This window comes from Trematomus bernacchii, unplaced genomic scaffold (genome assembly GCF_902827165.1).
Source record: "Trematomus bernacchii unplaced genomic scaffold, fTreBer1.1, whole genome shotgun sequence".
Classification (NCBI taxonomy): Eukaryota; Metazoa; Chordata; class Actinopteri; order Perciformes; family Nototheniidae; genus Trematomus; species Trematomus bernacchii.
The window spans coordinates 25,365,931-25,393,560 of record NW_022988043.1 but is presented as its reverse complement, the minus strand read 5'-3'; the positions used below and the strand labels follow the sequence as shown (position 1 = coordinate 25,393,560).

Below are 27,630 nucleotides of genomic sequence, written 5' to 3'. Positions count from 1 at the left end.
TAGATCTAGAGAGATAGAGAGGAGATGGAAGAGATAGCGAGAGAAGAGAGAGAGAGAGAGAGCGATAGAGCTACAGTCGCATAGTCAGAGAGAGAGATCAGAAGACTAGAGATCTACTCTCTCTCGAGAGCGAGACTATACGCGCTCTCTCCTAATCGATCTCTATCGCTATAGCCGTCTATCCTCTCGAGCTAGCGTCCGATCTCATTCCGTGAGAGAGCGAGAGAGAGAGAGAGAAGAGATGAACATTAGACCACTTGACTGCTGTAAACGAGCTCTGTAAGATCAAAGGTTTTGCATTGTTCTGAATGAAGATGATGAACCTCTTACATTGAAACGTTTTGTGGAAGAACGGATACAAGATATCTGGGAAATTTCAAAATGGTGAAGCATGTCAAGAAGGAAAGTTGAGTATCTGAAGTGTAATTTATTGTGTGACTTTCTCGGGTTAATAATGTGGCCTTTTTGGCAGTTTAACTAAAGCCAGAAATTACAATGGGTTTTAATGGAGACATGTTGAACGTTTTTGTCACTTCATGCCCTCAAGAGGCATTTTGTTTAATTATTTTTTGCTTAATTATTTGTCATTTTTCAAGCTATGAGATGTTTTCCTACGTTTGTCATGAAGAATTATGTCTCAGGAATGTAGGGTTTGGGAATTATGGCAGTTTTAAAAAAATATATGAAGGCAAATTTCAAGATTTCCTACCCTCTAGCTGTGACATCACGCACTCTGCCTTAACGAGCTGCGCAATGTTAAAGTTAAAATGTTAAAAATGTGATGAATTATGGGATGTATCTCTGGAATTATGAAAGTTATGAATGATAAAAGTAAGCCTGCGATTCCCGACCGAGCTGAACATTTTGATGTTTGAACGGAGTTTCTGCGATGTTGAATGTGGGAGGAGAAGAGGGCCAAAATAAGTGGCCGGAATAATAATAAGAATTTTGTCCGTAGCATAACATATAGTTGGAATGCTGTATCAGCATTCCCACTAAATAATATCAAATGGAGTTAGCCTATCCATACCAACCTCAATACATGTATAACCAGCTATTTCTGGAAACCACATATTAATATCCTGTCATCCTATTTATGGAAGAACATTACTTATTGTTATTGTCAGATGGCAAAATACTTTTTTGTTTTGAGAAAGAACTACCTTATGACATCATCTTGAAAAGCCTGTGGTGTATTTCACTGATTCAATTTTGCATTTCGACAAAGTTCGGTGATTTTTAAAGGTCCCATGTCATGGCCATTTCTACTGATCATATTTCCATTGTTGAGGTCTACTAGAATAGATTTAAATTGTGCAATTTTCCAAAATCAGTATAGTGTATAGAGAACCGCAGTGACGCGTCCTAAAACCCGGAAGTATGTCAGCATTTTTACCACGTCCGGTTCCTTCGACAAAAAGCAATGCAATTTCTCCATAGGATTTTGGAAAATAGCTCGAGATAAGTGTTTGACACAAATTGAAGAGACAGATCACGTTTTGTTCTACGACATTAAATACATCAGCAGTGGTGATTTTTGCTGTCTGACAACGTGGCCAAAGTGGGCAGGATTCCGGCGATGGTGTGAAGGAAGGAGTCTAGAGCCTCTGTCATGCACGCTGGGCTCTATTCTTACCTGCTTACAGATACTGGTGGACAGGGGGCTGGCTCATTCCACAATTAAAGTGTATGCAGCAGCCATTTCGTCCTGCCATGAGGGATTTGGAGGCAGGTTAGCCTTCAGTCAGCCGCTTATGGCGCGGTTTTTACCTGGAGGCCCTGTCTTTCCTAAGCCGCTCGCTGAAGAGTGTGTAGGATAGTGGGCGGAGGGCGTAGCCGCCTTATATACTGTGGGCCTGCATGCGCATTCAGGTAGGCTCGCCCCGATTGGCCGGCTACGTTTACGTAACTCAGTAGGTGAAAGCACGCACAGCATGATAGAGAGTAGTACCCATAGAGTCCAGTAGAGGGCTCCGTCTGTGCTTATATAACTAGGGTTACAATACGTAACCCCCCGTTTCAGCACCTCTCCCCTGGACAGCCACACTGTAAAAAAAGATCGTAATTTTACAGGAAATAACTGTAAATCTTTATAGTAATTATCATGTTTTTTTAAATAACTTGCAAAATCCTGTAAAATGACAGATATTAACTATAAATTAACAACCCAAAACATTATTTTAAGTATTTTGACAATAACAACAAATAACGATTATTTCATTTTTTTTTACAGTAAATTTACTATATAATATTTACAGTATTTTTGCACTTTCAGAAAATACATGCAGATGTACGTAAAATAAAAAGTATTATCTGTAATTAAATATGTAACTCGTAATATAAAAGTGTATTACTATTATAAGACTTTAAGATATTTCTTTGTAATTTTAAGGTAAACATAAAACTGTAAAAAAAAGCGTCAAACAAAAAAAATGTAAAGTAAAACATTTTTACATAAATCATTTTCTCAATATTCGATTGAATCCACCACAAACACAAAATATCCAATGTTGAAACAAAAGTAAATAAATATGTTTTCATTAAATTCCTAACTTACTATATTGTAAACATCTACAGTTGACAATATCATTAAAAAAAATAAAAATCTTAGAAAGTGGAGAAATCTCTGCAGGGAGGACCCAGGTTTAAAACACACACTGTTATTTACTCAACAATAAGTCACAGTTATCCTTGTTTTATTTATGTGTTCTGTTGCTGTGTTTTTTTCCCCATTGGTCAATATACAGTAATAAGCCTTAGTCTTTCATGCAGTATAATGTGCATGGTTTTCGGATTCTGGCCGACAGCCAGAGCTACGGCACTTGAATTGGAATTCAGCCATAACACGGCAGACAAGTCAGGCATGTTTGGAATGAGTCCACAACACTCCTGATTGGTTAATATAAACGTCATCGAAGAAACCTGCCAATGAGAACTGCCCGCGCCTGTTGTTCACATTTGAAACATTCACGTCAGTTAGAGCGGGTCTCCTCCTGCGGACGGAGCTACAGCTGTCTGCTCCTTTCACACCGGCGCTTTTCCAGCTCCGGCTCGGAGCTGCAGGAGTTTATGGATTAATGGATTAATATCGGGATCGTTTTACATCTACACGTTAAATATGAGCATCGGGACGTCAACAAAGAACAGAAGACTTGAGATCTGGTGAGTCCTGCAACTGTAATGGAGTTAAACATGTATTTAGATAATCCTTAGTTTGTGAATGTTTTATTTTTTATTTAAGGTTACGTTTCTTCTTCTAGTTAGCTGAGTTTGCATCATTAATAGGTTGTTAAATGTTAAGAAGCCCTGAGATGCTGTTTCTTGCAAGATGTTGCGCCCAAACCTGGTTTAACAAGGTGGCTGCTAACGTTAGCTTACAGCTTATTGCAGTGCTGCCGCTCCACCTCTCGTCTCCAACACGGGAGAATTACACATAAACATGCAGCGGGGTGTCACAGTGTTGTCGCCAAGTTTAATGTAAAGTTTCACAGCTTTCTTACAGCGGAATCCAGTTTGTTAATGTTAAGTAGCCAACAGCTAGCATAGCATAAACAGCTAACCGCTAACGTTCGGCTAACTTGCTAGTTAGCTCTGCTCTATATATTACAAGCTAACATGACTAGCTAATGTCACACTGTGTGAACTAAAATACTTGTTGTATTACTACATCATACATGCTTGGTCCAAATCACTGCTAAAATTAATTATTTTTGAAAATGTATAGTAAATAAACACTCAGCCATGCATGAAATAACATAGCAAAAGAATACGGGCAATGTTTGACACATGTTGTCCCTTAGAAGTGTAGTGATACAAACATGATTTTTATTCAAAAAGTAAGAAAGTAAAAATTAGAATCAACCAAGCATATCTTCCCCCTCAAAATCCCAGTTGTACTTCGCTAACATGGACTAGGTCATGTTAGACAAGCAATCCAGTGGTTAGTTTTAGGGTAAGCTCCATTGTTTTTTTTTGTTTTTTATTCACTTTAAGAGAAAGGGATTTCAGAAACAAGTATCACAAGTTTGGCTCAAGGTAAAATTAACAAAAGCTAACTGTTGTTAGACTATGTTCCCCCCTTCTAAACTTATGAAATACTCAATGCCCTTGGGATGCTCGTGTGTGTGTGTGTGTGTGTGTGTGTGTGTGTGTGTGTGTGTGTGTGTGTGTGTGTGTGTGTGTGTGTGTGTGTGTGTGTGTGTGTGTGTGTGTGTGTGTGTGTGTGTGTGTGTGTGTGTGTGTGTGTGTGTGTGTGTGTGTGTGTGTGTGTGTGTGTGTGTGTGTGTGTGTGTGTGAGATCATACAAGATTTAGGGGATCTATTGGCAGCTGCTGATAATAACATCCATCATTATGGTTTACTAATAGTTATCACTTCACTTCCTCCTCCAGCACCTGGACACAGCAGGAACTTACGCCAGGATCCTGTTTGTGGACTTCAGCTCTGCCTTCAACACCATCATCCCAGCTCTGCTGCAGGACAAGCTCTCCCAGCTGCAGGTGGATCACAGACTTCCTGTCTGACAGGAAGCAGCACGTGAGGCTGGGGAAACACGTCTCTGACCATCAGCACCGGTACCCCTCAAGGCTGTGTTCTTTCCCCTCTGCTCTTCTCCCTGTACACCAACAGCTGCACCTCCAGTCACCAGTCTGTCAAGCTCCTGAAGTTCAGACGACACCACGCTCATCGGACCCATCTCTGGTGGGGACGAGTCTGCCTACAGGTGGGAGATGGACCATCTGGTGACCTGGTGTGGGGAAAACCACCTGGAGCTCAACGCTCTCAAGACAGTGGAGATGGTTGTGGACTTTAGGAAGAACGCAGCCCCGCCCGCCCCCATCACTCTGTGTGGCTCACCATCACTCTGTGTGACTCCCCATCACTCTGTGTGACTCCCCAGTCACTGCTGTGGAGTCTTTCCGCTTCCTGGGCACCATCATCGCCCAGGACCTCAAATGGGAGCAGAACAGCAGCTCCCTCATCAAAAAAGCCCAGCAGAGGATGTTCTTCCTGAGGCAGCTGAAGAAATTCAACCTGCCAAAGACGATGATGGTGAACTTCTACACCTCCATCATGGAGTCCATCCTCACCTCCTCCATCACCATCTGGTACGCTGCAGCCACAGCCAAGGATAAGGGCAGGCTGCAGCGTGTCATCCGCTCTGCAGAGAAGGTGATAGGCTGCAATCTGCCATCCCTCCACGACCTGCATGCCTCCAGGACCCTGAGGCGGGCAGGAAAGATAGTGGCCGACCCCTCCCACCCTGGACACAAACTGTTCACCCCCCTCCCCTCTGGCAGGAGGCTGCGCTCCATCAGGACCAAAACCTCTCTCCATCAGGACCAAAACCTCTCTCCATCAGGACCAGAACCTCTCTCCATCAGGAACAAAACCTCTCTCCATCAGGACCAAAACCTCTCTCCATCAGGACCAGAACCTCTCTCCATCAGGACCAGAACCTCTCTCCATCAGGACCAGAACCTTTCTCCATCAGGACCAAAACCTCTCTCCATCAGGACCAGAACCTCTCTCCATCAGGACCAAAACCTCTCTCCCTCAGGACCAGAACCTCTCTCCATCAGGACCAGAACCTCTCTCCATCAGGACCAAAACCTCTCTCCATCAGGACCTCTCTCCATCAGGACCAAAACCTCTCTCCATCAGGACCAAAACCTCTCTCCATCAGAACCAGAACCTCTCTCCATCAGAACCAGAACCTCTCTCCATCAGGACCAAAACCTCTCCATCAGTACCAGAACCTCTCCATCAGGACCAGAACCTCTCTCCATCAGGACCAAAACCTCTCTCCATCAGGACCAGAACCTCTCTCCATCAGGACCAAAACCTCTCTTCATCAGGACCAGAACCTCTCTCCATCAGGACCAAAACCTCTCGCCACCAGGACCAAAACCTCTCTCCATCAGGACCAGAACCTCTCTCCATCAGGACCAGAACCTCTCTCCATCAGGACCAGAACCTCTCTCCATCAGGACCAAAACCTCTCGCCACCAGGACCAAAACCTCTCTCCATCAGGACCAGAACCTCTCTCCATCAGGACCAGAACCTCTCTCCATCAGGACCAAAACCTCTCGCCACCAGGACCAAAACCTCTCTCCATCAGGACCAGAACCTCTCTCCATCAGGACCAGAACCTCTCTCCATCAGGACCAGAACCTCTCTCCATCAGGACCAAAACCTCTCGCCACCAGGACCAAAACCTCTCGCCACCTCAACAAGGCCCCCCCCACTGACACTTTACCTCATCCACAACGCAGACTCTATGCATTACATAATGGAGATCACAGGATGGTAAATAATGCAATGTTTAAATATTGCTTACTGCACATATTTTATATTCTATAATGTATTGCATTCTATTTCTATGTATATTACTGCTTTATTTTATTGCTATCTTACTATATTTTTATTACAGTGTTCTTAATATAGTTCGCTATCTGTGTACTTTTTTTTATTTAATTTTTTTTATTTATATGTGTGTACGACACCTAGTCAAATTCCTCATACGTGTGAAAAACCTGTTTCTGATTCTGATCTTTTTGTCCTCTAGGTTGCACTGCCACGTCTACAGTAGCGCAGAATGGACAGAGGAAACATGATTGGGCCTCAAGGTTTTTGCAGCCAATATACATTCTACAAACTTGGGATAGGAGGGTGAGTGAACAAGTTATCCATTGGTTGGAACCTACATCCCCATTGTTAGACGTACTAAATCCTGCACACTGCTCCTTCAAATTGACAATGTGAACATATGTTGCCATTTTGTAATTTCTGTTATTTTCAGTTGAGAATGTTTCAAAGTACTCTTAAACAAATTCAACTTACTTTTTGTTTCTACTGTTTATAAGTATGATGTTTAAATATGAAATGCTGTATTCATTAGTTTTCATATTTTAAGTTTTCAGAGTAATTGTTTCCGACAGAACATTTTGTGATGTCTTTTCATTGAATGTCTTTGATTGGAAAATGTTAGAAAAAAGCTGTAAAATAACAGTATTCTACCTGTAGAACTTTATGTTCTGTATTTATTTTAGTGTTTGATCATACAAATCTAATAAAAAAAAAAGTAAAAAACAGTTTTTCTCATCCGAACTTTATTTAAGGTATTTGAATGTAACATTTTAAGACAATGGATTTTGAAAAGAGAGGAAAGTTTCCTGTAAAATCGTTAAGGACAATTTCTGTATATTAATTGCTTTTGCACTTTATTTGAGTTAAAGTATTTTTACTTTAATTTTATGGTTTTTGTTTGGCAGCCGCTGCTGCCAGTACTTTGACCGTTTTTTTACGGGTTTTTTGCCCGTAGAAGTTTTAGTGCTGTACTTTTATTAAAGGTTATTGACTGTAAAAAGAGAGGATAAATCTGTAAAATTAGAGTATTTGCACGTTAAAGTATTAGTAATGTACTTTTATTAAAGGTTATTGACTGTAAAAAGAGAGGATAAATCTGTAAAATTAGAGTATTTGTACGTTAAAGTATTAGTAATGTACTTTTATTAAAGGTTATTGACTGTAAAAAGAGAGGATAAATCTGTAAAATTAGAGTATTTGTACGTTAAAGTATTAGTAATGTACTTTTATTAAAGGTTATTGACTGTAAAAAGAGAGGATAAATCTGTAAAATTACAGTGTTTTCCTGTAAAATCTTTAAGGACAATTCCCTTAAATTAATGGCTTATTCACTTTATTTCAGTTAAAGTATTTTACTTTAATTTAAGGGTTTTTGTTTGGCAGCCGCTGCTGCCAGTACTTTGACCGTTTTTTTACGAGTTTTTTTTTTACAGTGCAGCGGAGTTTGTTATGCAGCAGGAGATCTCCTAACAAGGAACAGAATTGCCGGTGGTTTAACCCTTTTGCCACTATTTTGTTCACTATCTGAATAACAAGGTTCATCACCTCAATGCATTCGAGGGGGCATTCTTGGTGCAAGATACACTGAAACGTCAGCAGCTTCCGATCCAGCGACTCCTGAAGTGGAGTCACAAATCCCTTCTGTGCTCGTCGCATACTAGCTGCGTGGTCTTTATTTCTTTGGCTTTCAAACTATTCACAACAGCCTCCCAAATGTCCTCCCCCCCGTGTTTGGCCTTTGATATCAACTCAAGGATTTCTTCCTGCAACAACAGCGCTGTCTGTTGAATATCATTTACATCACTTGACTCATCACAAGCGATTGAGAATGCATGAGCTGCAATGATAATTTGCTGTGTAGTGATGCTAGTTTCCTAAAGGTCTTTGCAGAAAGTGGCATGTCTTTAATTTTGTGAAAAATGTCACTCTTATTTTTAAAGCCCTAAAATAAATGCTCAGATATTTTAATGAACGATTCTTTCATACATTTTCCGTCAGAGAAGTGAAGCCTTTCCACGCCTTACTATCTCATGAGCGCCAGGATAGGAATTTCACGGCGGCCATGATGGCCATGGCTGTCGTTGCCCCTCGGTCTGGCCGTGATGCCCCGAAAATAATTGTACGTCCTACAGCCACCATGGCCTTTGAGGTCCTAATACTGTTAAAATCTCGAAGTTACTTTAAAAGCGTCAGAGCAGTGGTCTGGTCTCTGAACTGCATTTTGCTGCGTTCACACTGGACACTCTCATCGCTCGAGTTTCACCACGGCTGTCAGCTGTCATTCAAACAAGATGCGCTGGCCAGGGGGCGGGGCTTATCTCCATGTAAATACTGTGGTAGCAAACAACTACAACAAAATGAACATATTTTACCGTGATTTAATTGTAATTGTAAAGATGCCGAAGTAACAACATACTGATAATGCAGGGTTTCCCACACATAGACTTTATATTAATAATAACGTCCGCCAAAGTATATTTTGCGACCCATTTAGGTTTACATTTGCTTATCCGTCCGTGAGCACGACGCCATTTGCGATCGATTAACTAGTGGACAACGATCCCTCGCTCTACGCCTCCTGTACCGGTTTGCTCTGCTATCGCGTGAAGGGTCTGCTTTATGCGCTCCGCAGTAACCCCGCTGCTAGGCTCCGGCAAACAGTTCTCTGTGTTCCTCCGAGACTTTTATTTTCATTGATTTATCCATAGTTAGCTCATCGAGCCGGGGGTTGGAAACTCAGGTTATTCACCTGCAAGAAAACGCGCTGGCGCCGGACCATAGTAGGATATGACGCATATTTTTGTTTACCTAATTGAAACCGTGTTTTTTTTATTTATTTATGTTTCACAGTATCACCTAAAAATACAAGATACGAAACCTTTGCAACAAAATAGTCCTACAAATAATTTAATTGTATTTCCTTCTTAATTTTGTCTAAGCTCAAGGGAGCCAGAGCTTAAAGAGTCTCATGCGGCTCCGGAGCCCTAGGGGTAAATTCAGTTTGCCACTCTGTTTGTGCACATTTTTTAATACACACACAGTACAAATACACACAGGTATAGGTGCACACATGCACATGCATTTAGAGAGGTGCCAGAGCAAAGGATCTGTCCGGCACCAGGGTGGTGGTTCTGTACCTTACTCAAGGGCACCTCTGCAGTGCCCAGGAGGTGAACCTGCACCTCTCCAGCTACCAGTCCACACTCCGTTATTGTTAATTTTTGGTCCAATCCGATCCGTGATCTTCGGTTGCAAGGTCAAGTCCCTACGGTCTAAAACACTGCTGCCCCAACAATCCACTAAAAATGATATTTTTATGATAGAACATACATATTAAGTTTGTCTGTATGTCATACTCTACACTTTGAGTGTTTATGTGTAGCACCATTTTAAACAACCTCTAAGTTCAATTTATTTGGAGTGGTATTGTTTTCTGCCTTATTTATTATCACTATCATTTATTTTGCAGGCAATTATATTGTGATGTAGCTAGGGCTTGTGTTGTACAGTGTCACTTTAAATGTTCCGTATTTAAACACGAAACGTTTAAAATATATATGTTTTGGTATTTGGCTGTCTCAGAAGAATGCCAGTCACTGTGTCTTTGTGTCTGAAATGCTATTTCTATTGTCCCCTGGATAGTAGGACTTCAGCACGGTTACATAACAACTGTTACAGCCCTTCAACCCTCAGTTGGTTATTCAGAAAGAAACCTATATGCTGAAAGTCATTCAGATGACATTTCCTGTGTGCTATAATCTAATGGGAATATTTCAAAAATGATTCCCTCTGAGTATGAATATGTAATCCCTTACATCCACACAGGCTCTTTTATTTACCATCAAAATCCTACTTCCTGTCAGCTGGTTTATTTGAATGATGATTGTGCATATTTAGAAAGCGGAGGCGGGTGTGTCTTCAATGCTGCTGTCCTGATATAGGGGTCGGGTTGGGTAGGGCTTGTGTTTGCTGGGGGAAACTATTTTTAGCCCATCTACCTTCAGAAAGAAAACTCCAAGGAGGCAGGAGAGATGTATTGGGGAGCCTCTGTAATAATAATCGTAACAGCTGCACATTTCTGCCTACATTTATAATCACACTGTCCTGGTTTGGCCTCACTAACACTGTCCATCTATTGATGATTAGAGCAGAATCATGTAGTCAGCACTCATCACATTAATCCCATATATGTGGGTCCCTACTGACAGAGACAAGCTCATGCATTAATTACAAGAGCATTGTGACCAAGCTGCATTAAGCACACATGGAGATTCCTATAAAATGTATCGCATGCTCGAATATAGTTTAAGGCCATTAAAGCCGGCTCACTAGTTGAAATAGCATTTACTCAGGTACTGTATTCGGATCGGAAATACTCACATTTCCATTTCCTTACTGTACTACATTTAAGGGAGGAAATAGTAATAAAAACATATGTATAATGTTTACTCCACTACTTCTGACAGATACTATGCAGATACCGATTGATGTCTCAAAATATGATGAAAGGATACAAATATAATATATTGTTATGGATTAAACTACCCCACATTTACACAAGTTTAATTAAACTAAAGCAGCCAGAAGCGTAGCACAGGATTTGTAACTGCTGCATTGGAGAAAAAGAAAGTTCATAATCATTTGCAATTTATTTTTTGTCAACAAAAACAAAGACAGGTTTTGGTAAAGTTCTATATCATTTTTTCATGAACAACATAGCATGCAAAAAAACAACAAACCAGAAAAAATAACAACACTGCGATTATAGTCACAGTTAGGGCTTAATGATGTTGTACAGTACAATTAAGATTACAGTCACTGCTAAAGCTAAACTGTGGCCATGCTAACTGCATACTCAGCATGCTGATGGTCACACAACATTTTAAGAGTTCTCTTTGGTTTGTCATGATGTGCATAAAATAAGTCTAAAGGTAGGCTGAATGTGAACTTGTTTTCTCCACAACCTGAACCATAACCCATAAAATGCCATCCTTTTTTTTTTAATGTAAATTAGGTAGACAGTGATAGCATTCTTGACAGAAACACTACAGCTTGTGCAGATAAACTCTGTTCAACAGTAAATTCCCTAGTTAAATAAGTTAACATTTCAAAATAAATAATACCATTTGACTATATGGCTTAAGTGTTGTACTTAACCCAAAATATATCATGGATATATTAGCTTTATACTGTGCAGGTAGCCTATATTTTCTATCTGTAATTGACAATTGTCAGGACATTAACCAATTGTTAGCTGATCTTTACGACAGGACATGACTGGTGGTTACACCGTGACCTTTATATCAAAGTCAAACAGAAAAGTGGATTGTGAGAATCGTGACCCCCTACTGCTCACAAGCGAGGTGGTGAACCGCTGTAGCTGACATGCTCATCATGCTAACTAGACGGGAAAATCCCACTTATAATTGCAAATTGTTCAATAAGTTCTCCTAGTTGACTTACTTTTATGTTTACCGTCATTCATATGTAAACCCTTTCTGTTTTGTGGACAATTGTGACCTCCAACCTATCAGCACATCCATTTTGTTAGTAAAATCAGTGTGGTGGGGCAGGAGTATTGTTACATGCGTTTTCCTATACTGTAGCTCTCATACTAACCTCCTCAATGCTGAAAATGTGGATAAGAACACAGAGGATGCAGGGTAAATCTAAGAGAAGTTTGAGGAGAGCTGGGTCCAGATTTATGGAGAAAAGAAGATATAAGTCATGTCTCTGCCCTCTCATCATGGGCAACGTAAAATCACTGGCTAATGAAATGGAGCTAATCATCATGAGTCTGAGTCTTCAGAGGCTCTCAGCTGGAGGACGTCCTGCCTTGTTCCTGTGACTACAAGGACTCACACAATTTTACTTCAAATGCTTATGTTTATGTACGTATTGTTGTTATTGAATTTTAATAAGGCACAACTTTCCTGAAACACAATTTCCCCCTGGGATTATTCAAGTATTTTGAATTTATTTTATTTTAGAACATCCTCTGTCGCTATGAGGATAACTTGTAGCTGTCTTATTAAACATGATTTATTTTGAACCTTTTAAACATGTAGGCCCGAACCTCATTTTCTTTTTGGAGCCAATACACACATCTGTGTTTAAAAACATTTGTTTCCTAAGTAAGATTGGTTTCCTTACATTGCAAAAGGAGTAAAAATACTTCAATTCATGGTTTAGGTTGAGTATACCTTTCATTTTGTAATGCCATCAAATAACACTGTCCCAGCAAAGCACAGAAAAATACTGTGTTATTATTTGAAGCCATATCGCTCACCTTTAACATGAATTCTAAAGCTAAATCAGTATTAAATCCATTTGGTGATTGTGGTAACTGATTTGTGAATAAGCAAATCACAAACTAATCTTTTGGTAACCATGGTAAAACCTTTGCTTTCAGAAAAGTTAAGTATTTTACGGGTAAAGAAGTGATCAATCAATCAATCAATCAATCAATCAATCATTGTTTATTTATATAGCCCAAAATCACAAATGTTACATTTGTCTCAGTGGACTTCACAGTTTGTAAAGAATATGAATACGACACCCTCTGTCCTTAGACCCTCACATCGTACAAACAAAAACTTCCAAAGAAACCCCACAGTTAACGGGGAAAAATGGAAGAAACCTCAGGGAGAGCAACAGAGGAGGATCCCTCTCCCAGGACGGACAGACGTGCAATAGATGCCGTGTGTAAATTTAAAAGATAATACATTTTACAACATAGGTAGTCCAAATGTTTGGAAATGCATGTGTCTATAATAAGAAGATGAATCCAGGAGGATGTCACCAATCATGTGGGAGCCATCAGAGAAGTAGTATGATGAGAGTCAGGGAGGACCACAGGGACACAGGTTCAGCCACGACTCGAAATCCAGGACTCAGGATCCAGGACTCAGGATGCAGGATCCAGGACTCAGGACCACAGCAACAGGCAAAGCCACGACTCAGGATACAGGACTCAGGATCCAGGACTCAGGATCCCGGCGTAGATAGACACCAAAAATAAATTTCAGGAAAGCTGGGTTATTTGGAACATGAGAGTACACAGGTACAGACAGAGAGAAGGAAGAAGTAAGGTGTCGCCCGACAGTCTAAGCCTATAGCAGCAAAACTAGGGGCTGAATCTAATCAGCCCTAACCAGTGTTTCCGCCAGACCAGGGCTGAGAGCTTGAATTTTGACTTGAGCCGTCCCTTATAGATACTGTCTTTTTACGTTAGTGAGCCGGATCATTTGGCTCGGCTCTCTTAAAGCGCCGGCTGTTTCGGCTCCCAAACGGCTCTCAAACGGCTCCCAAACTGCTCTTCATGTTACCACAGTTTACCACGGAGCCTCAGTTTCGCCGCTGCGAGGCTCTGGTGCTCGCAGCTCACGCGCGTGCTCCACTAGCACCGCTCATCACGTACAAATCGCGCACGTTCCGTGTTGTCCTGTGGCAGGCACTGCCGATGTCGGGGAAACGATCTTCAATACTCCGAAAATAATCCCACCAGACTCCTTTGCCCCTCCAACAGAGGGATGTCCTTGTCCTTTTTCCTTTTCGTTATTTCAAGCGATAAAAACTCTCGATCTTCTCTCAAATTATTAATATTTTTGGACGTCAAATGACGGCAAGACGCCCCCCTGGCCGAAACGCTGGCCCTAACTATAAGCTTTATCAAAAAGGAAGGTCTTAAGCGCACTCTTAAAAACGGATATGGTGTCTGCCACCCGAACACAAACTGGAAGCTGGTTCCACAAAATTGGAGCTTGATAAGAAAAGGCTCTGGCTCCCATTGTACTTTTAGAGACTCTAGGAACAACCAACAACCCTGCATTCTTGGAACACAATGCCCTAGTAGGACAGTTGGGTATAATGATTCCTTTAAGGTAAGATGGCGCCTGCCCATTAAGGGCTTTGTAGGCGAGAAGAAGAATTTTAAATTCTATCCTGTGTTCTATAGGGAGCCAGTGTAAGGCAGCCAGAACAGGAGTAATGTGGTCCCTTTTCCGAGCTCTGGTCAGTACGCGTGCTGCAGCATTTTGAATCAGCTGAAGCGACTTAACTGACTTCTTGGTACACCCTGATAATAAAGAGTTACAATAATCCAGCCTTGAAGTAATAAATGCATGGATTAGTTTCTCTGCATCGTTTTGAGGCAAGATATGCCTGATTTTTGCAATGTTATGTCGATGAAAGAAGGCGGTCCTTGAGATTAGTTTTAAGTGGGCGTTAAAGGATAAATCCTGATCAAATACAACACCAAGATTCCTTACGGTTTCGCTGGAGGCCAAATTAATGCCATCCATAGTTAGTATATCTTTAGATAATTTGTTTCGTAGATTCTTTGGGCCGAGTACAATAACTTCAGTTTTGTCCGTGTTTAACATAAAAAAATGTAAGGTCATTTACATTTTATTTAGATGATTTGTTTCATCAGGCTTGATGGATAAATATAGTTGAGTATCATCCGCATAACAATGAAAATGTACAGAACGATTCCTTATAATATTACCTAACGGAAGCATATATAATGTGAACAAAATAGGTACGAGCACTGAGCCCTGTGGCACTCCATGGCTAACTTTGGTTTGCATGGAAGATTCATCGTTGACACACACAAACTGAGACCGTTCGGATAGATAGGACCTAAACCAGCCTAAAGCAGTTCCCTGTATGCCAACTAAGTGCTCTAGTCTTTGCAATAGGATATCATGGTCGATAGTATCAAATGCAGCACTGAGATCGAGCAAGACAAGAATAGAGACAAGTCCTTTTAGAAGGTCATTTGTGACTTTAACAAGAGCTGTATCTGTGCTATGATGTGTTCTAAAGCCAGACTGAAAATCTTCAAATAAATCATTGTTTTTTAAGTAATCACAGAACTGTTTTGCGACTGCTTTCTCAAGAATTTTTTAGAGGAACGGAAGATTAGAAATAGGTCTATAATTGGCTAAAACCTCTGGATCAAGGTTGTGCTTTTTAAGAAGAGGTTTTATCACTGCTACTTTAAATGATTGTGGAACCTAGCCTGATAATAAAGACATATTCATAATATTTAATTAAGAAGTGTTAATTAATGGAAAAACTTCCTTTAACAGCTTAGTTGGAATCGGGTCTAAGATACACGTTGATGGTTTAGAAGAAAGAAACATTGAATTCAATTGTTCAAGGTTTATGGCTGAAAAGCATTCTAAATGACTATCTAGTGTAATATTAGAACTTACATTTCCGGGAGCTATTGATAACACTATACTGGTCAAAGGCAAGAGGTCATTAATTTTGTTTCTAAGAGTAACAATTTTATCATTAAAAAAGCACATCAAATTATTACTACTGAGTGCTATGGGAATAGAAGGCTCAATAGAGCTGTGGCTCTCTGTCAGCCTGGCTACAGTGCTGAAAATAAATCTTGCATTATTCTTATTCTCATATATTAATGAAGAGTAGTAAGCTGCTCTCGCTTTACGCAGTGCTTTCTTATATTCATTGAGAGTATTATGCCATATTAAACGAGATTCTTCAAGTTTAGTGGAACGTCATATCCTTTCAAGTTGTCTCGATTTTTGCTTTATTTTGCAGGTTTCGGCATTATGCCATGGAGCTAGTCTATGTTGTTTTATTTTCTACCAACCGCAATGGCGCATACCTCACGGCCCTTCTCATGGAACACGAGCTACTGGCAGCGAACACCACGTTCCGGAAAAGAACAGGCAAGAGATGGACCTTCCAAGATCGAGCCACAGGTATGCTACGTCAGTTGGACTACATACTTGTGAGGAAAAAGTGGAGGAACTCCATCCTGAATGCTGAACCGTACAGCACGTTCAGCTCTGTGGGCTCTGATCACCGCGTGGTCTCCATGAGGGTGCGACTGAGCCTCAGGGTCCCCAAGCCAAGCCCCAAGATCCGGCATGACTGGAAGGCATTCACAACCGACCCTGGCCTTCAAACCAGGTATACAGAGGTGGTTAGGAAGCGCTTTCGGCAGCTGGATAAGGGAGCAGAGCCCAGCAGCGAATACAGGAGATTCGTTGTTGCAAACGAGGAGGCGACCAGGCTATGTGTGCCCGTGCTGGACAGAGCCAGAACCTCCCTTCGGTCCAGACATCCGGAGGTCGTAGCGGCACGGGGTAGGGTGGATGAAGCACGCCTCAACTTTGAGCGTGAACCAACCTTGGAGAGACGTGGGGTACTGAACGAAGCCAAACAGCTTCTCTTCAGTACCTACGACACCATCAAAGGGGAGGAACTGATGGAGAGTGTGCGAAGAGTGCAGGCAGCGCAGGGTGAAAGGCAATATGGCGAGGCCTGGAGGGTCATCAATGAGATGACCGGGCGGAAGAGGACTAAGGAGGGACAGGTTGAGGGACACAGCCCAGAGGAGAGGGTGACGACCTGGTTCAACCACTTTCATAGCCTGCTGGGCACAACGGCGGATGGAGCTGAGGAAAGTATACCAGCATTCCTCCAGAACCTGCCCATCGACGATGGTCCCTTCACAGCCAGTGAGCTTGCCAGGGCGAAGTCCACAGTGAGAGAGGGCAAAAGTGCTGGGCCGGATGGCATACCCCCGGAGGTCTTAAAGAACTGTGATCTCGATGACCTCATCCTAGACTTCTGCAACCTGGCTCTACAGCACAACATGCAGCCTGATATATGGTCTCTCTCCAACATCATCCCGGTGCCTAAAACTGGAGACCTCTCAAAGCCAGACAACTACCGAGGCATCAGCCTGACATGTATCACCGCAAAGGTTTACAACCGGATGATACTGAACAGGATACGGCACGTCATCGACCCTCACCTGAGGGAGAACCAGAATGGCTTTCGAGAGGGGAGAACCACCGTAGCCCAGATCTTGGCACTAAGGAGAATGATCGAGGAGGTGAAAAAGGATAACCTGACTGCTGTACTGTGCTTTATCGACTTCAAAAAGGCATTTGACTCGATCCACAGAAGCACAATGGTGAAGATCCTTGAGGCATACGGTGTCCCTCCCAACATACTCTGGGCAATAGAGACCATGTACGCAGGAACAAGGGCCAAGGTGGTGACCCCAGATGGCAACAGCGAGGAGTTTGACATCCTGGCTGGGGTAATGCAAGGGGACACCCTAGCCCCCTTCCTCTTCATCATAGTCCTGGATTATGCGCTCAGGAAAGCCATCAGTGGATGAGAGCAGGATCTTGGCTTCACTTTAACACCAAGGAGGTCGAGACGATACCCCACAGTAGTCCTGACAGACCTGGACTATACGGACGACATCAGCCTGCTCTCTGACAGCGTGGAACAAGCACAGGAACTCCTGAACAGAGTGGAGTTGGAGTGTGCCAAGGTTGGCCTTAGGCTAAATGCCAAGAAAACTGAGGTTATCACCTACAACATCTTACCGGAACATCCACCTCTGACAACAACAGATGTGCTTAAAGAAGTCAAGGACTTCAAGTACCTGGGCTCATGGGTCAACTCAACCGAGCAAGATCTTAAGTTGAGGAAGGCACTTGCATGGCGGGCCCTGAACGGCATGACCAGTGTATGGAACTCCAACCTCCCCCGACAAATCAAAATCAGCTTCTTCTATGCAACGGTAGAGTCTGTTCTCCTCTATGGCAGTGAATGCTGGACCCTGAAGCCAACCCTGCAAAAGTCTCTAGACGGATGCTACACCAGAATGTTGCGAGCAGTACTTAACATCAGCAAGAGTGTACATGTAACCAACAAGATCCTGTACGAGGGAATACCAAGGGTGAGCGAGAAAATTGCAGCCAGGAGAATGAGACTAGCAGGACATTGCCAAAGGCATCAAGAGCTGCCAGCCAGCAAATTGGTGCTGTGGGAACCAACACAGGTCCACTTTAAATTTGGCTATAGCACTAACAGATCGATTTCTGCTGCAGGAACTTTTGACTAATAGTTTGTAGTCTAGTAACAATACTTCAAAAGTTACAAAAAAATGGTCGGATAAAGCAGGATTATGTGGTTCGACTAATAGTTGCTCAATTTCAATACCATATGTCAGGTCGAGAGTGTGATTATAAGAGTGGGTTGGTTTGTTTACACTTTGACGGAAACCAATAGAATCTAACACAGAGTTAAAGGTCACCTATTATGCAAAATCCACTTGTTCATGTCTTTTATACATAAACATGTGTCCCCTCTGTGTAAAGAGATTCTGGAAGTTTCAGGAAAAAAGATTCTCTCTCTTTTTGTCCTGATCCATTTATATAAAAACCTGTCTGAAAATGAGCTGATCAGATTTTGGCCACTTTATGATGTCATAAAGATGTTTTGGCTTTTGTAGCCAATAACCAACCAAGGTAACCCCCCCCTCCCCCCACCTTATCACCTGAATCTCCTCCTAGAGCACCATTGAGTTCTTTTTAACCAAATATCTCTCAGAGGGGCGTGGGGAGGGGCTCCTTATTTTCATCTAAAGTAACAGATAGAGAATCAGCACTGGGCTGAAACAGAGGGGATTATGGGATGCTACAATGATCTGTTTGGTATTTCAGCCTGACACTTCAGAGACATGTTTTGTATATATCTGAGACCTATAATATATTGATGGAAAACAGTATAATAGGGGACCTTTAAATGCAACAGTAAGGCTATTTTTATCGTCGTCAACATGAATATGTTTTAAGTACCAAAGTTGATAAAAACTCAGAGAATTCTGATAGGAATTCTGAATAAGGACCTGGTGCACGGTACACTGTAACAAATAAGATTGGCTGCAATGTTTTCCAGGTCGGATGCGTAAGACTAAAAACAAAGCTTTCAAAGGAGGTATAATTTTAAGCTTATGTCATCACACATGATTGGTTGCACGCACATACTGTACTCATTAACACAGCATACAGTCATCAATCACATTACCAAGTTTCAATCAGGAGAGACATGTTTTGATGTGACATTATATATTTATTGCCAAGAATACACAGATGAATGTAATGGTGTTTGGCTAAAAGTAAATACTAGTATTTTAAACTTCTGATTAATCATTATTAATCCATTGACGCTTTCTTTTCTGCTCGTTAAATTTGACAGCCCTAGTTTAAACGCTCTGAGCAAAAGATTATGCAACTCCTCTTGTTTGTAGAACAAGAATGACTTGCCAACTCAGGAAATAAGACAACCAGGGGAGCATGTGAATGCACCTTGGGCCTCGGCAGGGGTCTGTATTCTCTGGATGCCATTCTAGTTTTAGCCTAGCATTTTTTAAGGGCTAACGGCCCGTCCACGCGGCGGCGTGCGTTGAAGCTTGCCGGCGGGGGGGGCTGAAACTCGACCAACAACCAATCACATGAATCTCCCGCCCCGGACACACAAGCATGCGGTTTGATTGGCTAGAGCTTGTACTGGCATATGATTCGATTGGCTGACGCTTCTGTCGAAGCTTCAAAAGTTGAACATTGCTCAACTTTCGTCGCGAGCAATGCGTCTGAAGCTACGCTTCGCTCCCACAATGCAGTTCGGCGAAACGTGACGTCACCCCATTCAAAGTGAATGGGCAGAAGCGTTGAAGCTTCAACGCACGCCGCCGTGTGGACGGGCCGTAATGGGTTATCCACCTCAGGTAATGCATGGCAGAGATTAAGATGAATTTGGCTTTTCTCCACCGGCTATATTCTTTTTTTAATGCCAAAGGCATTAGGTTTTCTGGTTGTCCCTTCAATCTCTCTCTCTTTCTGTTTCCTTTCTCAATGTTGCCTCGAGGGACATTTCTCTCTAAGTTTGGCACAAACGTCAAAGTATGAACATAGATTTTAGGTAAAGGTCACTGTGACTTCTCGTTAGGGCTTGAAGAGCCTTCTATACATTTGGCACAAACGTCCATTGGGACTCAATGATGAAATCATAAGAAAATGGTGGTCAAAGGTCTCTTTGTCCTTACAAAACATATTTTTGACCATGATTCAGTTTTCATTTCATACATTTCACACAAATCTCAACAAATAAAATGTATATTCTTGTCATATCAACTGTTGGATTGCTCATTTAGCCTTTACTGCCTTTGTCAGCTTTTACTTGTTGTGTACTTAAATATGAATTTAATGTTGATAACAAAAATGAAAAGATATGTGAGTCAAATCAAATACTGTCAACAACAAAAATCACCACTGACAGACATCATATCACCACTCCGTCTGTTTAAGTATTACTGAAATCGTTGTAAAAACAATTTGCTATTAGCAGTTCGTATTCTCAGTGTAGTCAGAACAATAGAGGCAAACTAAAATACAATCTGTCAGAACTCTCTATCTGTTAGGCTCAAAGAACAAAGCATCATCAGAATTTCAGATAAATGTAGCCAGGAACTTTAAATAGCTACTCCAGCTGAATAAATGTGACTTTGATTTCAAGTTTAGGGCGTCTTTTATTATATTTGTTCAACTTAGATTCTGCCCAAAGACTATCAACAATTCAACAAAAAGCAGTATTGATTATTGCTCGTAGAGCTATCCTGTCAAAAGCCTAGCTCAGGCGGACATGCAGCAGCAGCTGCACTGGAGAAACAGGCTCAAACTGTCTGACTTATTGAGAGTTCCTTCCTCCCGCCTGGGCAATGCACCAGAGACACAAAGAGAGATTCTCAGATTAAATGTAAAACTAGGGATGAATTGAAAAGGGGGCGGGCCTCACTCAGCAACAGCTTAATGATAATGTACATTTTTTGCATTGGCTCACCTGTCCAACACAATACAGTTGGCTTAAGGAAAGGAACAGGGTGTAAGGATTCTCTCCTTCAAAAGTGTAGAACTTTAAGTCCCTTGATTAAAAAAAACAAAACATGTTAAGTGGCAGATGGAGCAGATATGCATGGCTGCTATTTTTAGCTGATTTTAGCACATGGATTTCCATGTTTCTGTTCTCATCGCCTCACAGAATAGTTTCTGTTTCCTTTAAATGACAGTAAAGCCTTGTCTGTGTCCTTTGTCAGTAGCTGTAATAAGCACATGATGACAGCTGCTCAACCCCGCTATTCAACTGTCTGCTGAGGGCCCAGGCTCTGGCCCTGTGTGTGTGAGACAAAGTGTGTGTAACAGAGTGTAGGAAAGTCATGTCCTCACACAGTGGAAGTCTGAGACATTGTGTACTATAGATGCCACTGTTGAAGAACAATAGGCGCGTTCACACCAAGTACTTTTCCCACAGTAGTTCATGAGAACTTTAGTTCATGAGAGCTCCTTTAGTTCTGATGAACTAAAGCAGATCGCGTTCACACCAAAATGAGTTCCTGGGGGTGGATTAGGCAAATGAGCCGCTGACGTCACTTCTTCTTCTTCTGCTTTGGGTTTACTGGCAGGCCGCAAACAACTTCACGGCGAGTACAGTAGGTGGCGGTATGCACCTTAAAGTTGCAATTCGCCAAAAAACCGAGAGAAGAAGAAGAAAAAAAACTTCCGCTTCCGCTGTATGCTTCTGTTTACCTTCCGACCTCAGACACGGTATGGAGTTGACGTTTTGGTGGTCGTGTTATACAGCTTCGTAACTGAGTTATTTAAGCCAATAACTCAGCCACAAATACAAATACAGATCGACCATTCAAATGCAATAGAAATGCTGAGTCGGAGGCGAAGGCGGTTAAGAAGCCTTAACAAAAGGATTGGACGACGAAAGCACACGCTATGGACATGTTTCGCCGTAGGACAGCTGAGGATGATGGCCGTTATCACGCCCAAAGAACAGCAATGGTACGTTCATTAAATCACATTAATACTATCTAATGTAGGATTTATGGAGTTATGTAGGGCTAATTTGTGTCTTTGTATGTGTTCCAGATATGCGAATACTACGGAACTCTGGGTGAACAATAGAACGTCGGCCTGGTGGGAGGTGGTGCCAACGTACAGTGGATCAAAGATTTCCGAATGTCCAAGGGCTCTTTTCAACTCCTCTGTATTCGCCTGGAAGCAACGTTGGGGAGAGGCATCTGAACAGCATGGAAATTGTAAATTGACAATAAAGCTGATCTTTTGGACAGTGCATTTGGTTCTCTCTTTTATTTACCAGTCAACAGACACAATTACAATAGTGCAGACACACCTTAGTGCAAAGATTAAATGTCAGTATCAAAACAGTACTCATACTGTATATTTGTATATTAATGAGTATATTATTATGTTAAATGTGTGTTAAAGACAATGGGATGAGGTTGAAAGCTCTTTAAAAACGTTTGTATACATACATGTTAAGCATACACACCTGAAGAACTACATTACACACACACAGGTTAGTCTGTGTACCGCTGCACTGCTGCTGGTTTAAACAAAGACAGTCATGATGCTAGTGCTGTGCATGTAGGTTCTCTTTTATTTATCAGCAGCAGATCAATAAGTGTCAGTAGTATCAAAACAATATAATAACAGTGGCAATATATATATATATATATAATAACAATAGGTAGGCTCAGCAGCAGACACACCTTAGTGCAAAGTTAGGTGTCAGTATTAATAACAGTGGCATATATATATAATCACAATAATACAAAATTAACTGTCCCAGGTGTAGGCAATTTGGGGTGAAGTGTCTTGCCCAGGGACACAACGACGTCCTGACTGCAGTGGGGTTTGAACCTGTGCTCCCCTGATCCGAACACCAACGCACCAGACCACTGCACCACACGCCTCCCAACAAGTCATTGTACAGTTTATCAACGACAAGTTTTTCTTAATTTTTGTATTGAAAGCCTGTTGGATTTAATCAGCTCGCTTAGCACTGCCAGAAGCCCAGCCTGAAAGGTATTGTGTTGCTCCACCTCGATTCCTGGGCCTTGTGTGAATGCAGCAGCCGTTCGTCGTGCATCTCCTTGGCACGCAGGTCCTCATTCTCCTTGCTGACCATGGCACGGCGGTCCATCGCCATGATGGTGTCAAGGAAGCTGTCATCCCGTGCCCACTTTCCTAAGGTGAAATATGCAAGATACAAGATCAGTTTAATCGCAACAACGAGGCAAAATGTTGATTAATAGTCCAGTTTACTCTGAGATAGAAGATCAAACCGTTTTCATGTAATCCTTTTATTTATACATCACATATACTGAGGTAGCTGGGCCAATCAAGCTTGGAATGAAATATCGAAATTACATCTCTCTTTGATATTGACTACAATTATTGCTACAATGCATCAATTCATTATCAAGCAAATGACTTGTGCATGAACTCTAAGCAGCGGTGATGCAATACATATTTCGATTTACTTTTACTTATTAATAGTTATATCACCTTCTTCTTCTTTCAAGGCCAGAGTAGTTACAGTGTAAGTGGATTGACATCTAACATAACATGGCTGAGTACAATTATAACAATCAATAAAAAAAGGAAAAATAAATAGAATTTCAATTACATTTCTACTTAAATGTGCAAAAATATTAGAACATCAGTCTTTGTGGCATGCAGGTAATCAACTGTTTAAGCTTTTACCATTAACATGTAGAATGAATGTTGCAAATTACTTGAAATTATAGCAACTAATGTATTGTTAGAGGTAAGAATACAGAGGTAGCATTATGTCCAGCTAGCATGCTAATTGCTAACGTTATATTATCGTTTTATCCCGGAGGGGAAAACTAGTTTCTAATCCTGAGAGAAACACCTCGCCTGAAACACACGATTAGTGTCATGAGTTAGTGAAGCAAATTACAGAACATTGCACACTTATTCACAAGTCAAAACGTGTTCATAGCGGGCATGGCTGAGAATAGCTAGCTAGCTAGATGTTGTTAGCCAGCTTGGACCTAACGTTAGCAAGTTCTAGCATGGCTAGCTCGATCTACTGAGCAAATAAAAGTACATCTAAGACCAGTATTGTGCAGATTAAAACAGTGCAGTGCATGTATTTTATTTATTATTTTACCATGGTAGTCGTCCCGACATGACTTTGCCAGGTCTGCTAACTTTGCAGAGCCACGGAAAACTGCATTCAGTAGAAGCTTCTGAATGCGGCGCTTCGCGTCCTCCGAGTAAATCGCCAGAAGCGCCGAGACATCCTCATCAATTCCACCGCTCCGATGATTTATTTAGTGTTGCTATAATAACTGCTTTCACAAAAGTAATCTCTTCGGGTACGCTGCCCGAAGCGAGCAAATACAATGGCCGCTTCCAAAAAAAATTCAGAGTCAAACGGGCGTGGTTTGCATTCCGCACAGCCAATCACACGTACGAACTATTTTCTCCCACGACGTGTGTGTGTGTGTGTGTGTGTGTGTGTGTGTGTGTGTGTGTGTGTGTGTGTGTGTGTGTGTGTGTGTGTGTGTGTGTGTGTGTGTGTGTGTGTGTGTGTGTGTGTGTGTGTGTGTGTGTGTGTGTGTGTGTGTGTGGAAATGAAGCACGAATAAACTTGTCAATGTTGTCCTCTTCCCCTCTAGTGGGTGCTGGCCTTTGAGATCTTCATCCCACTGGTCCTCTTCTTCATACTCCTGGGTCTGAGGCAGAAGAAGCCAGCGATTCCTGTCAAGGAAGGTAGGCAGTGGATCTACTACATATTTGAGTATACTCTTAAAGGGTAAAAGGATTACCCAATACACGCACAATGTCCTTGTGTTTGCTGAACATTTGAAAAGAGGGCTGTTTATCTCAGCTCATCTAAAGTTAACTTTTCAGAGATACGTGGTTCTGACAGCAATGCTAGAAACATGTAATGGAACTAAACAGTATGCATTGCTGTCGGTCCATACAAGAAAATGAGAGTTGGAATGATAAGTTTGCCTGGACCTGCCTGCAGTCATAAAATATATTTTAGAATTCTGTGCTGAATGGTCATGCATTCTAAAAATATGTGTAATCTGCTGCTGTCACCAAGGTGATGTGATGCATTCCACCATGTAGCTGTTGTGTCCTTAGGCGCTGTGAGACTGACCGTTGAGCGCAGACTCAAGACTTTTGGGGGCCCTAAGCAAGCTTTGGCTTGGGGGCCCCCCTCACTCTAGCGCGTTCTCACACGGAACCAACTTTTGTCTTATGATGTTAGCATAAGCACACATATTGTATAAATAAGCATGTAAACACTGTGGACCTAACATCCTCTAGGGGAGTCCTCACCTCCTCTAGGGGGGTCCGGGGGCATGCCCCCGGGACGATTTTTTTTAAATATTGAAATTAAAAGCATCAATCTGGTGCACTTTGAGAGCAACATTAAGAGATCTATGGATACATCTCTCAACACCCATATGAAACAGAACTGTAAACAGATTTTTCTTGATGGATATTTTACAAATCACTCCCCTTTCAAACTGTATTCTTGTTTTACTGTCATATAGTATTTCATAACTGTTATTCATTTATTCTCTCTGGCTGTCCATTTCATAATGTTCACATAGAAACTAGCTGTCAATAGGAATATCATTCAGAAGAATTATAATTTCATGCAAAAATCTGTCAAAAAAAGAGTTGCCCATTTAAATTCAGGTGTTGTTATGGCAACGTCAGTGGCCAAACAGCCACATTTACTGCTGCAAATACGTTCAAACATGCTGTCGACACGTAAAGCAGTGGCAACTATGCCACCATTTCAGCTGACTTTTTCTCAGAAATACTGTCACATAACATCCATATATTTCAGTGCTAGGTTGATGCTTAGCTAACTATGAAACACTTTAACTGACAGGACTCAGGATCAACTGTGTACTGTAAGGTAGCTTCTAGCTTCATGTCGACCAGTAAGTCAACATTTCCCAGAGAGCTTTCTCTGAAATCACCAGGTAACGCTAAAAAACATTACATTTAGATTGTATGACAAAGTGTTTATTTAATATATCTGGCTAGCTATAGCTACTTGCTAACGGTTTAGCTCACCCCCGCGATTCAAAGTAACGTCAACGTAGCTGTAATGTATGCTTTGCTTACATGTTCGCAGAACTTGGAAGTTTACTGACATTTACATACCTTGTTTACCTGGCTCAAGTGGTGGCTCTGGGGTTGTTGTGTGAGCCACCACTTGAGAATTGTCGTTTTTTTAAGAAAACACGTTCTTATGTCCATCTTCAAAAACTCTGAGTCCGACTGACAGTTTATTTTAAACATTGTCACAGGATAGATACCTGTCAGCCAATAAGACAGATGTTTATTTCCATGCAACTCTCTGGTTGGTCTGGTGTCTTACACTCCTGCCGTCCTCTCTAGTGTCACGATGAGGTTCAGGTAAAGCACGGTGAATGTATTATATGATTGACTGAATAATATAATACATGACTTTGAGAGTAGGCAATCTAGGCATATTAACAAAATTAATTAAACATACTTATCACGGCGACGGTGTACTGAGATTATTATTTTATATTTTTTCTTTTTTTTTTCTTTTCTTTTCTTTTCATTTTTCTTTTTTTTTTCATGTTTTGCTAGGGGGCCCCTTGTTCTCAACGTGTTGGATGGACCAGTGTGTAAGTTTCATCATGACTTAATTCTATCCTCAAACCTGGCCGTGTACTACGAAGCCAGGTGAACTAACCCAGCGTGTCTGTTTGTTCTCTGGCTTCACTCACCCTAACAGACCCTTCTAACCATTGCTACGTTGCTGGCTATCACCTCGGTAAATTCAATTATGATTAAGTTAATCACAAACATGACCAAGCGTACTGTCAGCAGAACATCATATTTCACAAGTGACTCACTAATGGCGCATTTCCACCATGGCGCGGAGCGCGGTTTAAGCGTGCCGTGTCGTGCCGGGCCCGCTTTTGGTTGCGTTTCCACTATGCCTAGTTCCGGCCCGGGGGTACTTTTTCACCTCTTTTCTGGCCCGACAAAATTGTGGTTCTATCGGGGCCAACAAACAGGGCTGAGTCGGGCTGAGTTTGCTAAACTAGAGAGAGAATCGCTGGCAAGGGGGCTACAACTACAACAAGATGAACATATTTGACCGTGATTTAATTGTAATACACGTTTCAAAATGATGCCGAAGTAACAACATACTGATACCGGTTAGTAAAAACCATGAATTAATGCTTTGACAAGTCTGCAGACAGACGGCAGGTGAAAAACCTTTTAAAATGCGTGTTTTCTAAATGGAGATTGGCTAAGCTAACGCAATATATGCTCCGACCGTCCACACTCACAACAACGGCCTATACAGACATAAATAAACCAGCGACTGTATTCGCCATGACACAGACAGTCTGTGGTTTGTACTTGTTTAACTTTTGTCTAGTTTCTGAACATATATGAGGAGCTGTGAGCTCTGAGTGCTAACAGCTAACGGCTGTGTTGTTTTTCTGGGGTTCTCATTGAAGATGACGTCACGGCTCCGCCTACACTGCGTTACTATAG

General features: G+C 41.7%; 1 protein-coding gene across 1 annotated transcript in view; it reads left to right on the top strand.

Moving 5' to 3' along the window:
- Positions 1-27,630, top strand: part of abca2 (ATP-binding cassette, sub-family A (ABC1), member 2) — a 186,005-nt gene that overhangs the window by 1,579 nt on the left and 156,796 nt on the right. The window contains exon 2 of the mRNA XM_034118098.1: positions 24,735-24,828. Within this exon, the coding sequence (XP_033973989.1) occupies positions 24,735-24,828 (94 nt within the window). The remainder of the gene's footprint in view (positions 1-24,734; positions 24,829-27,630) is intronic.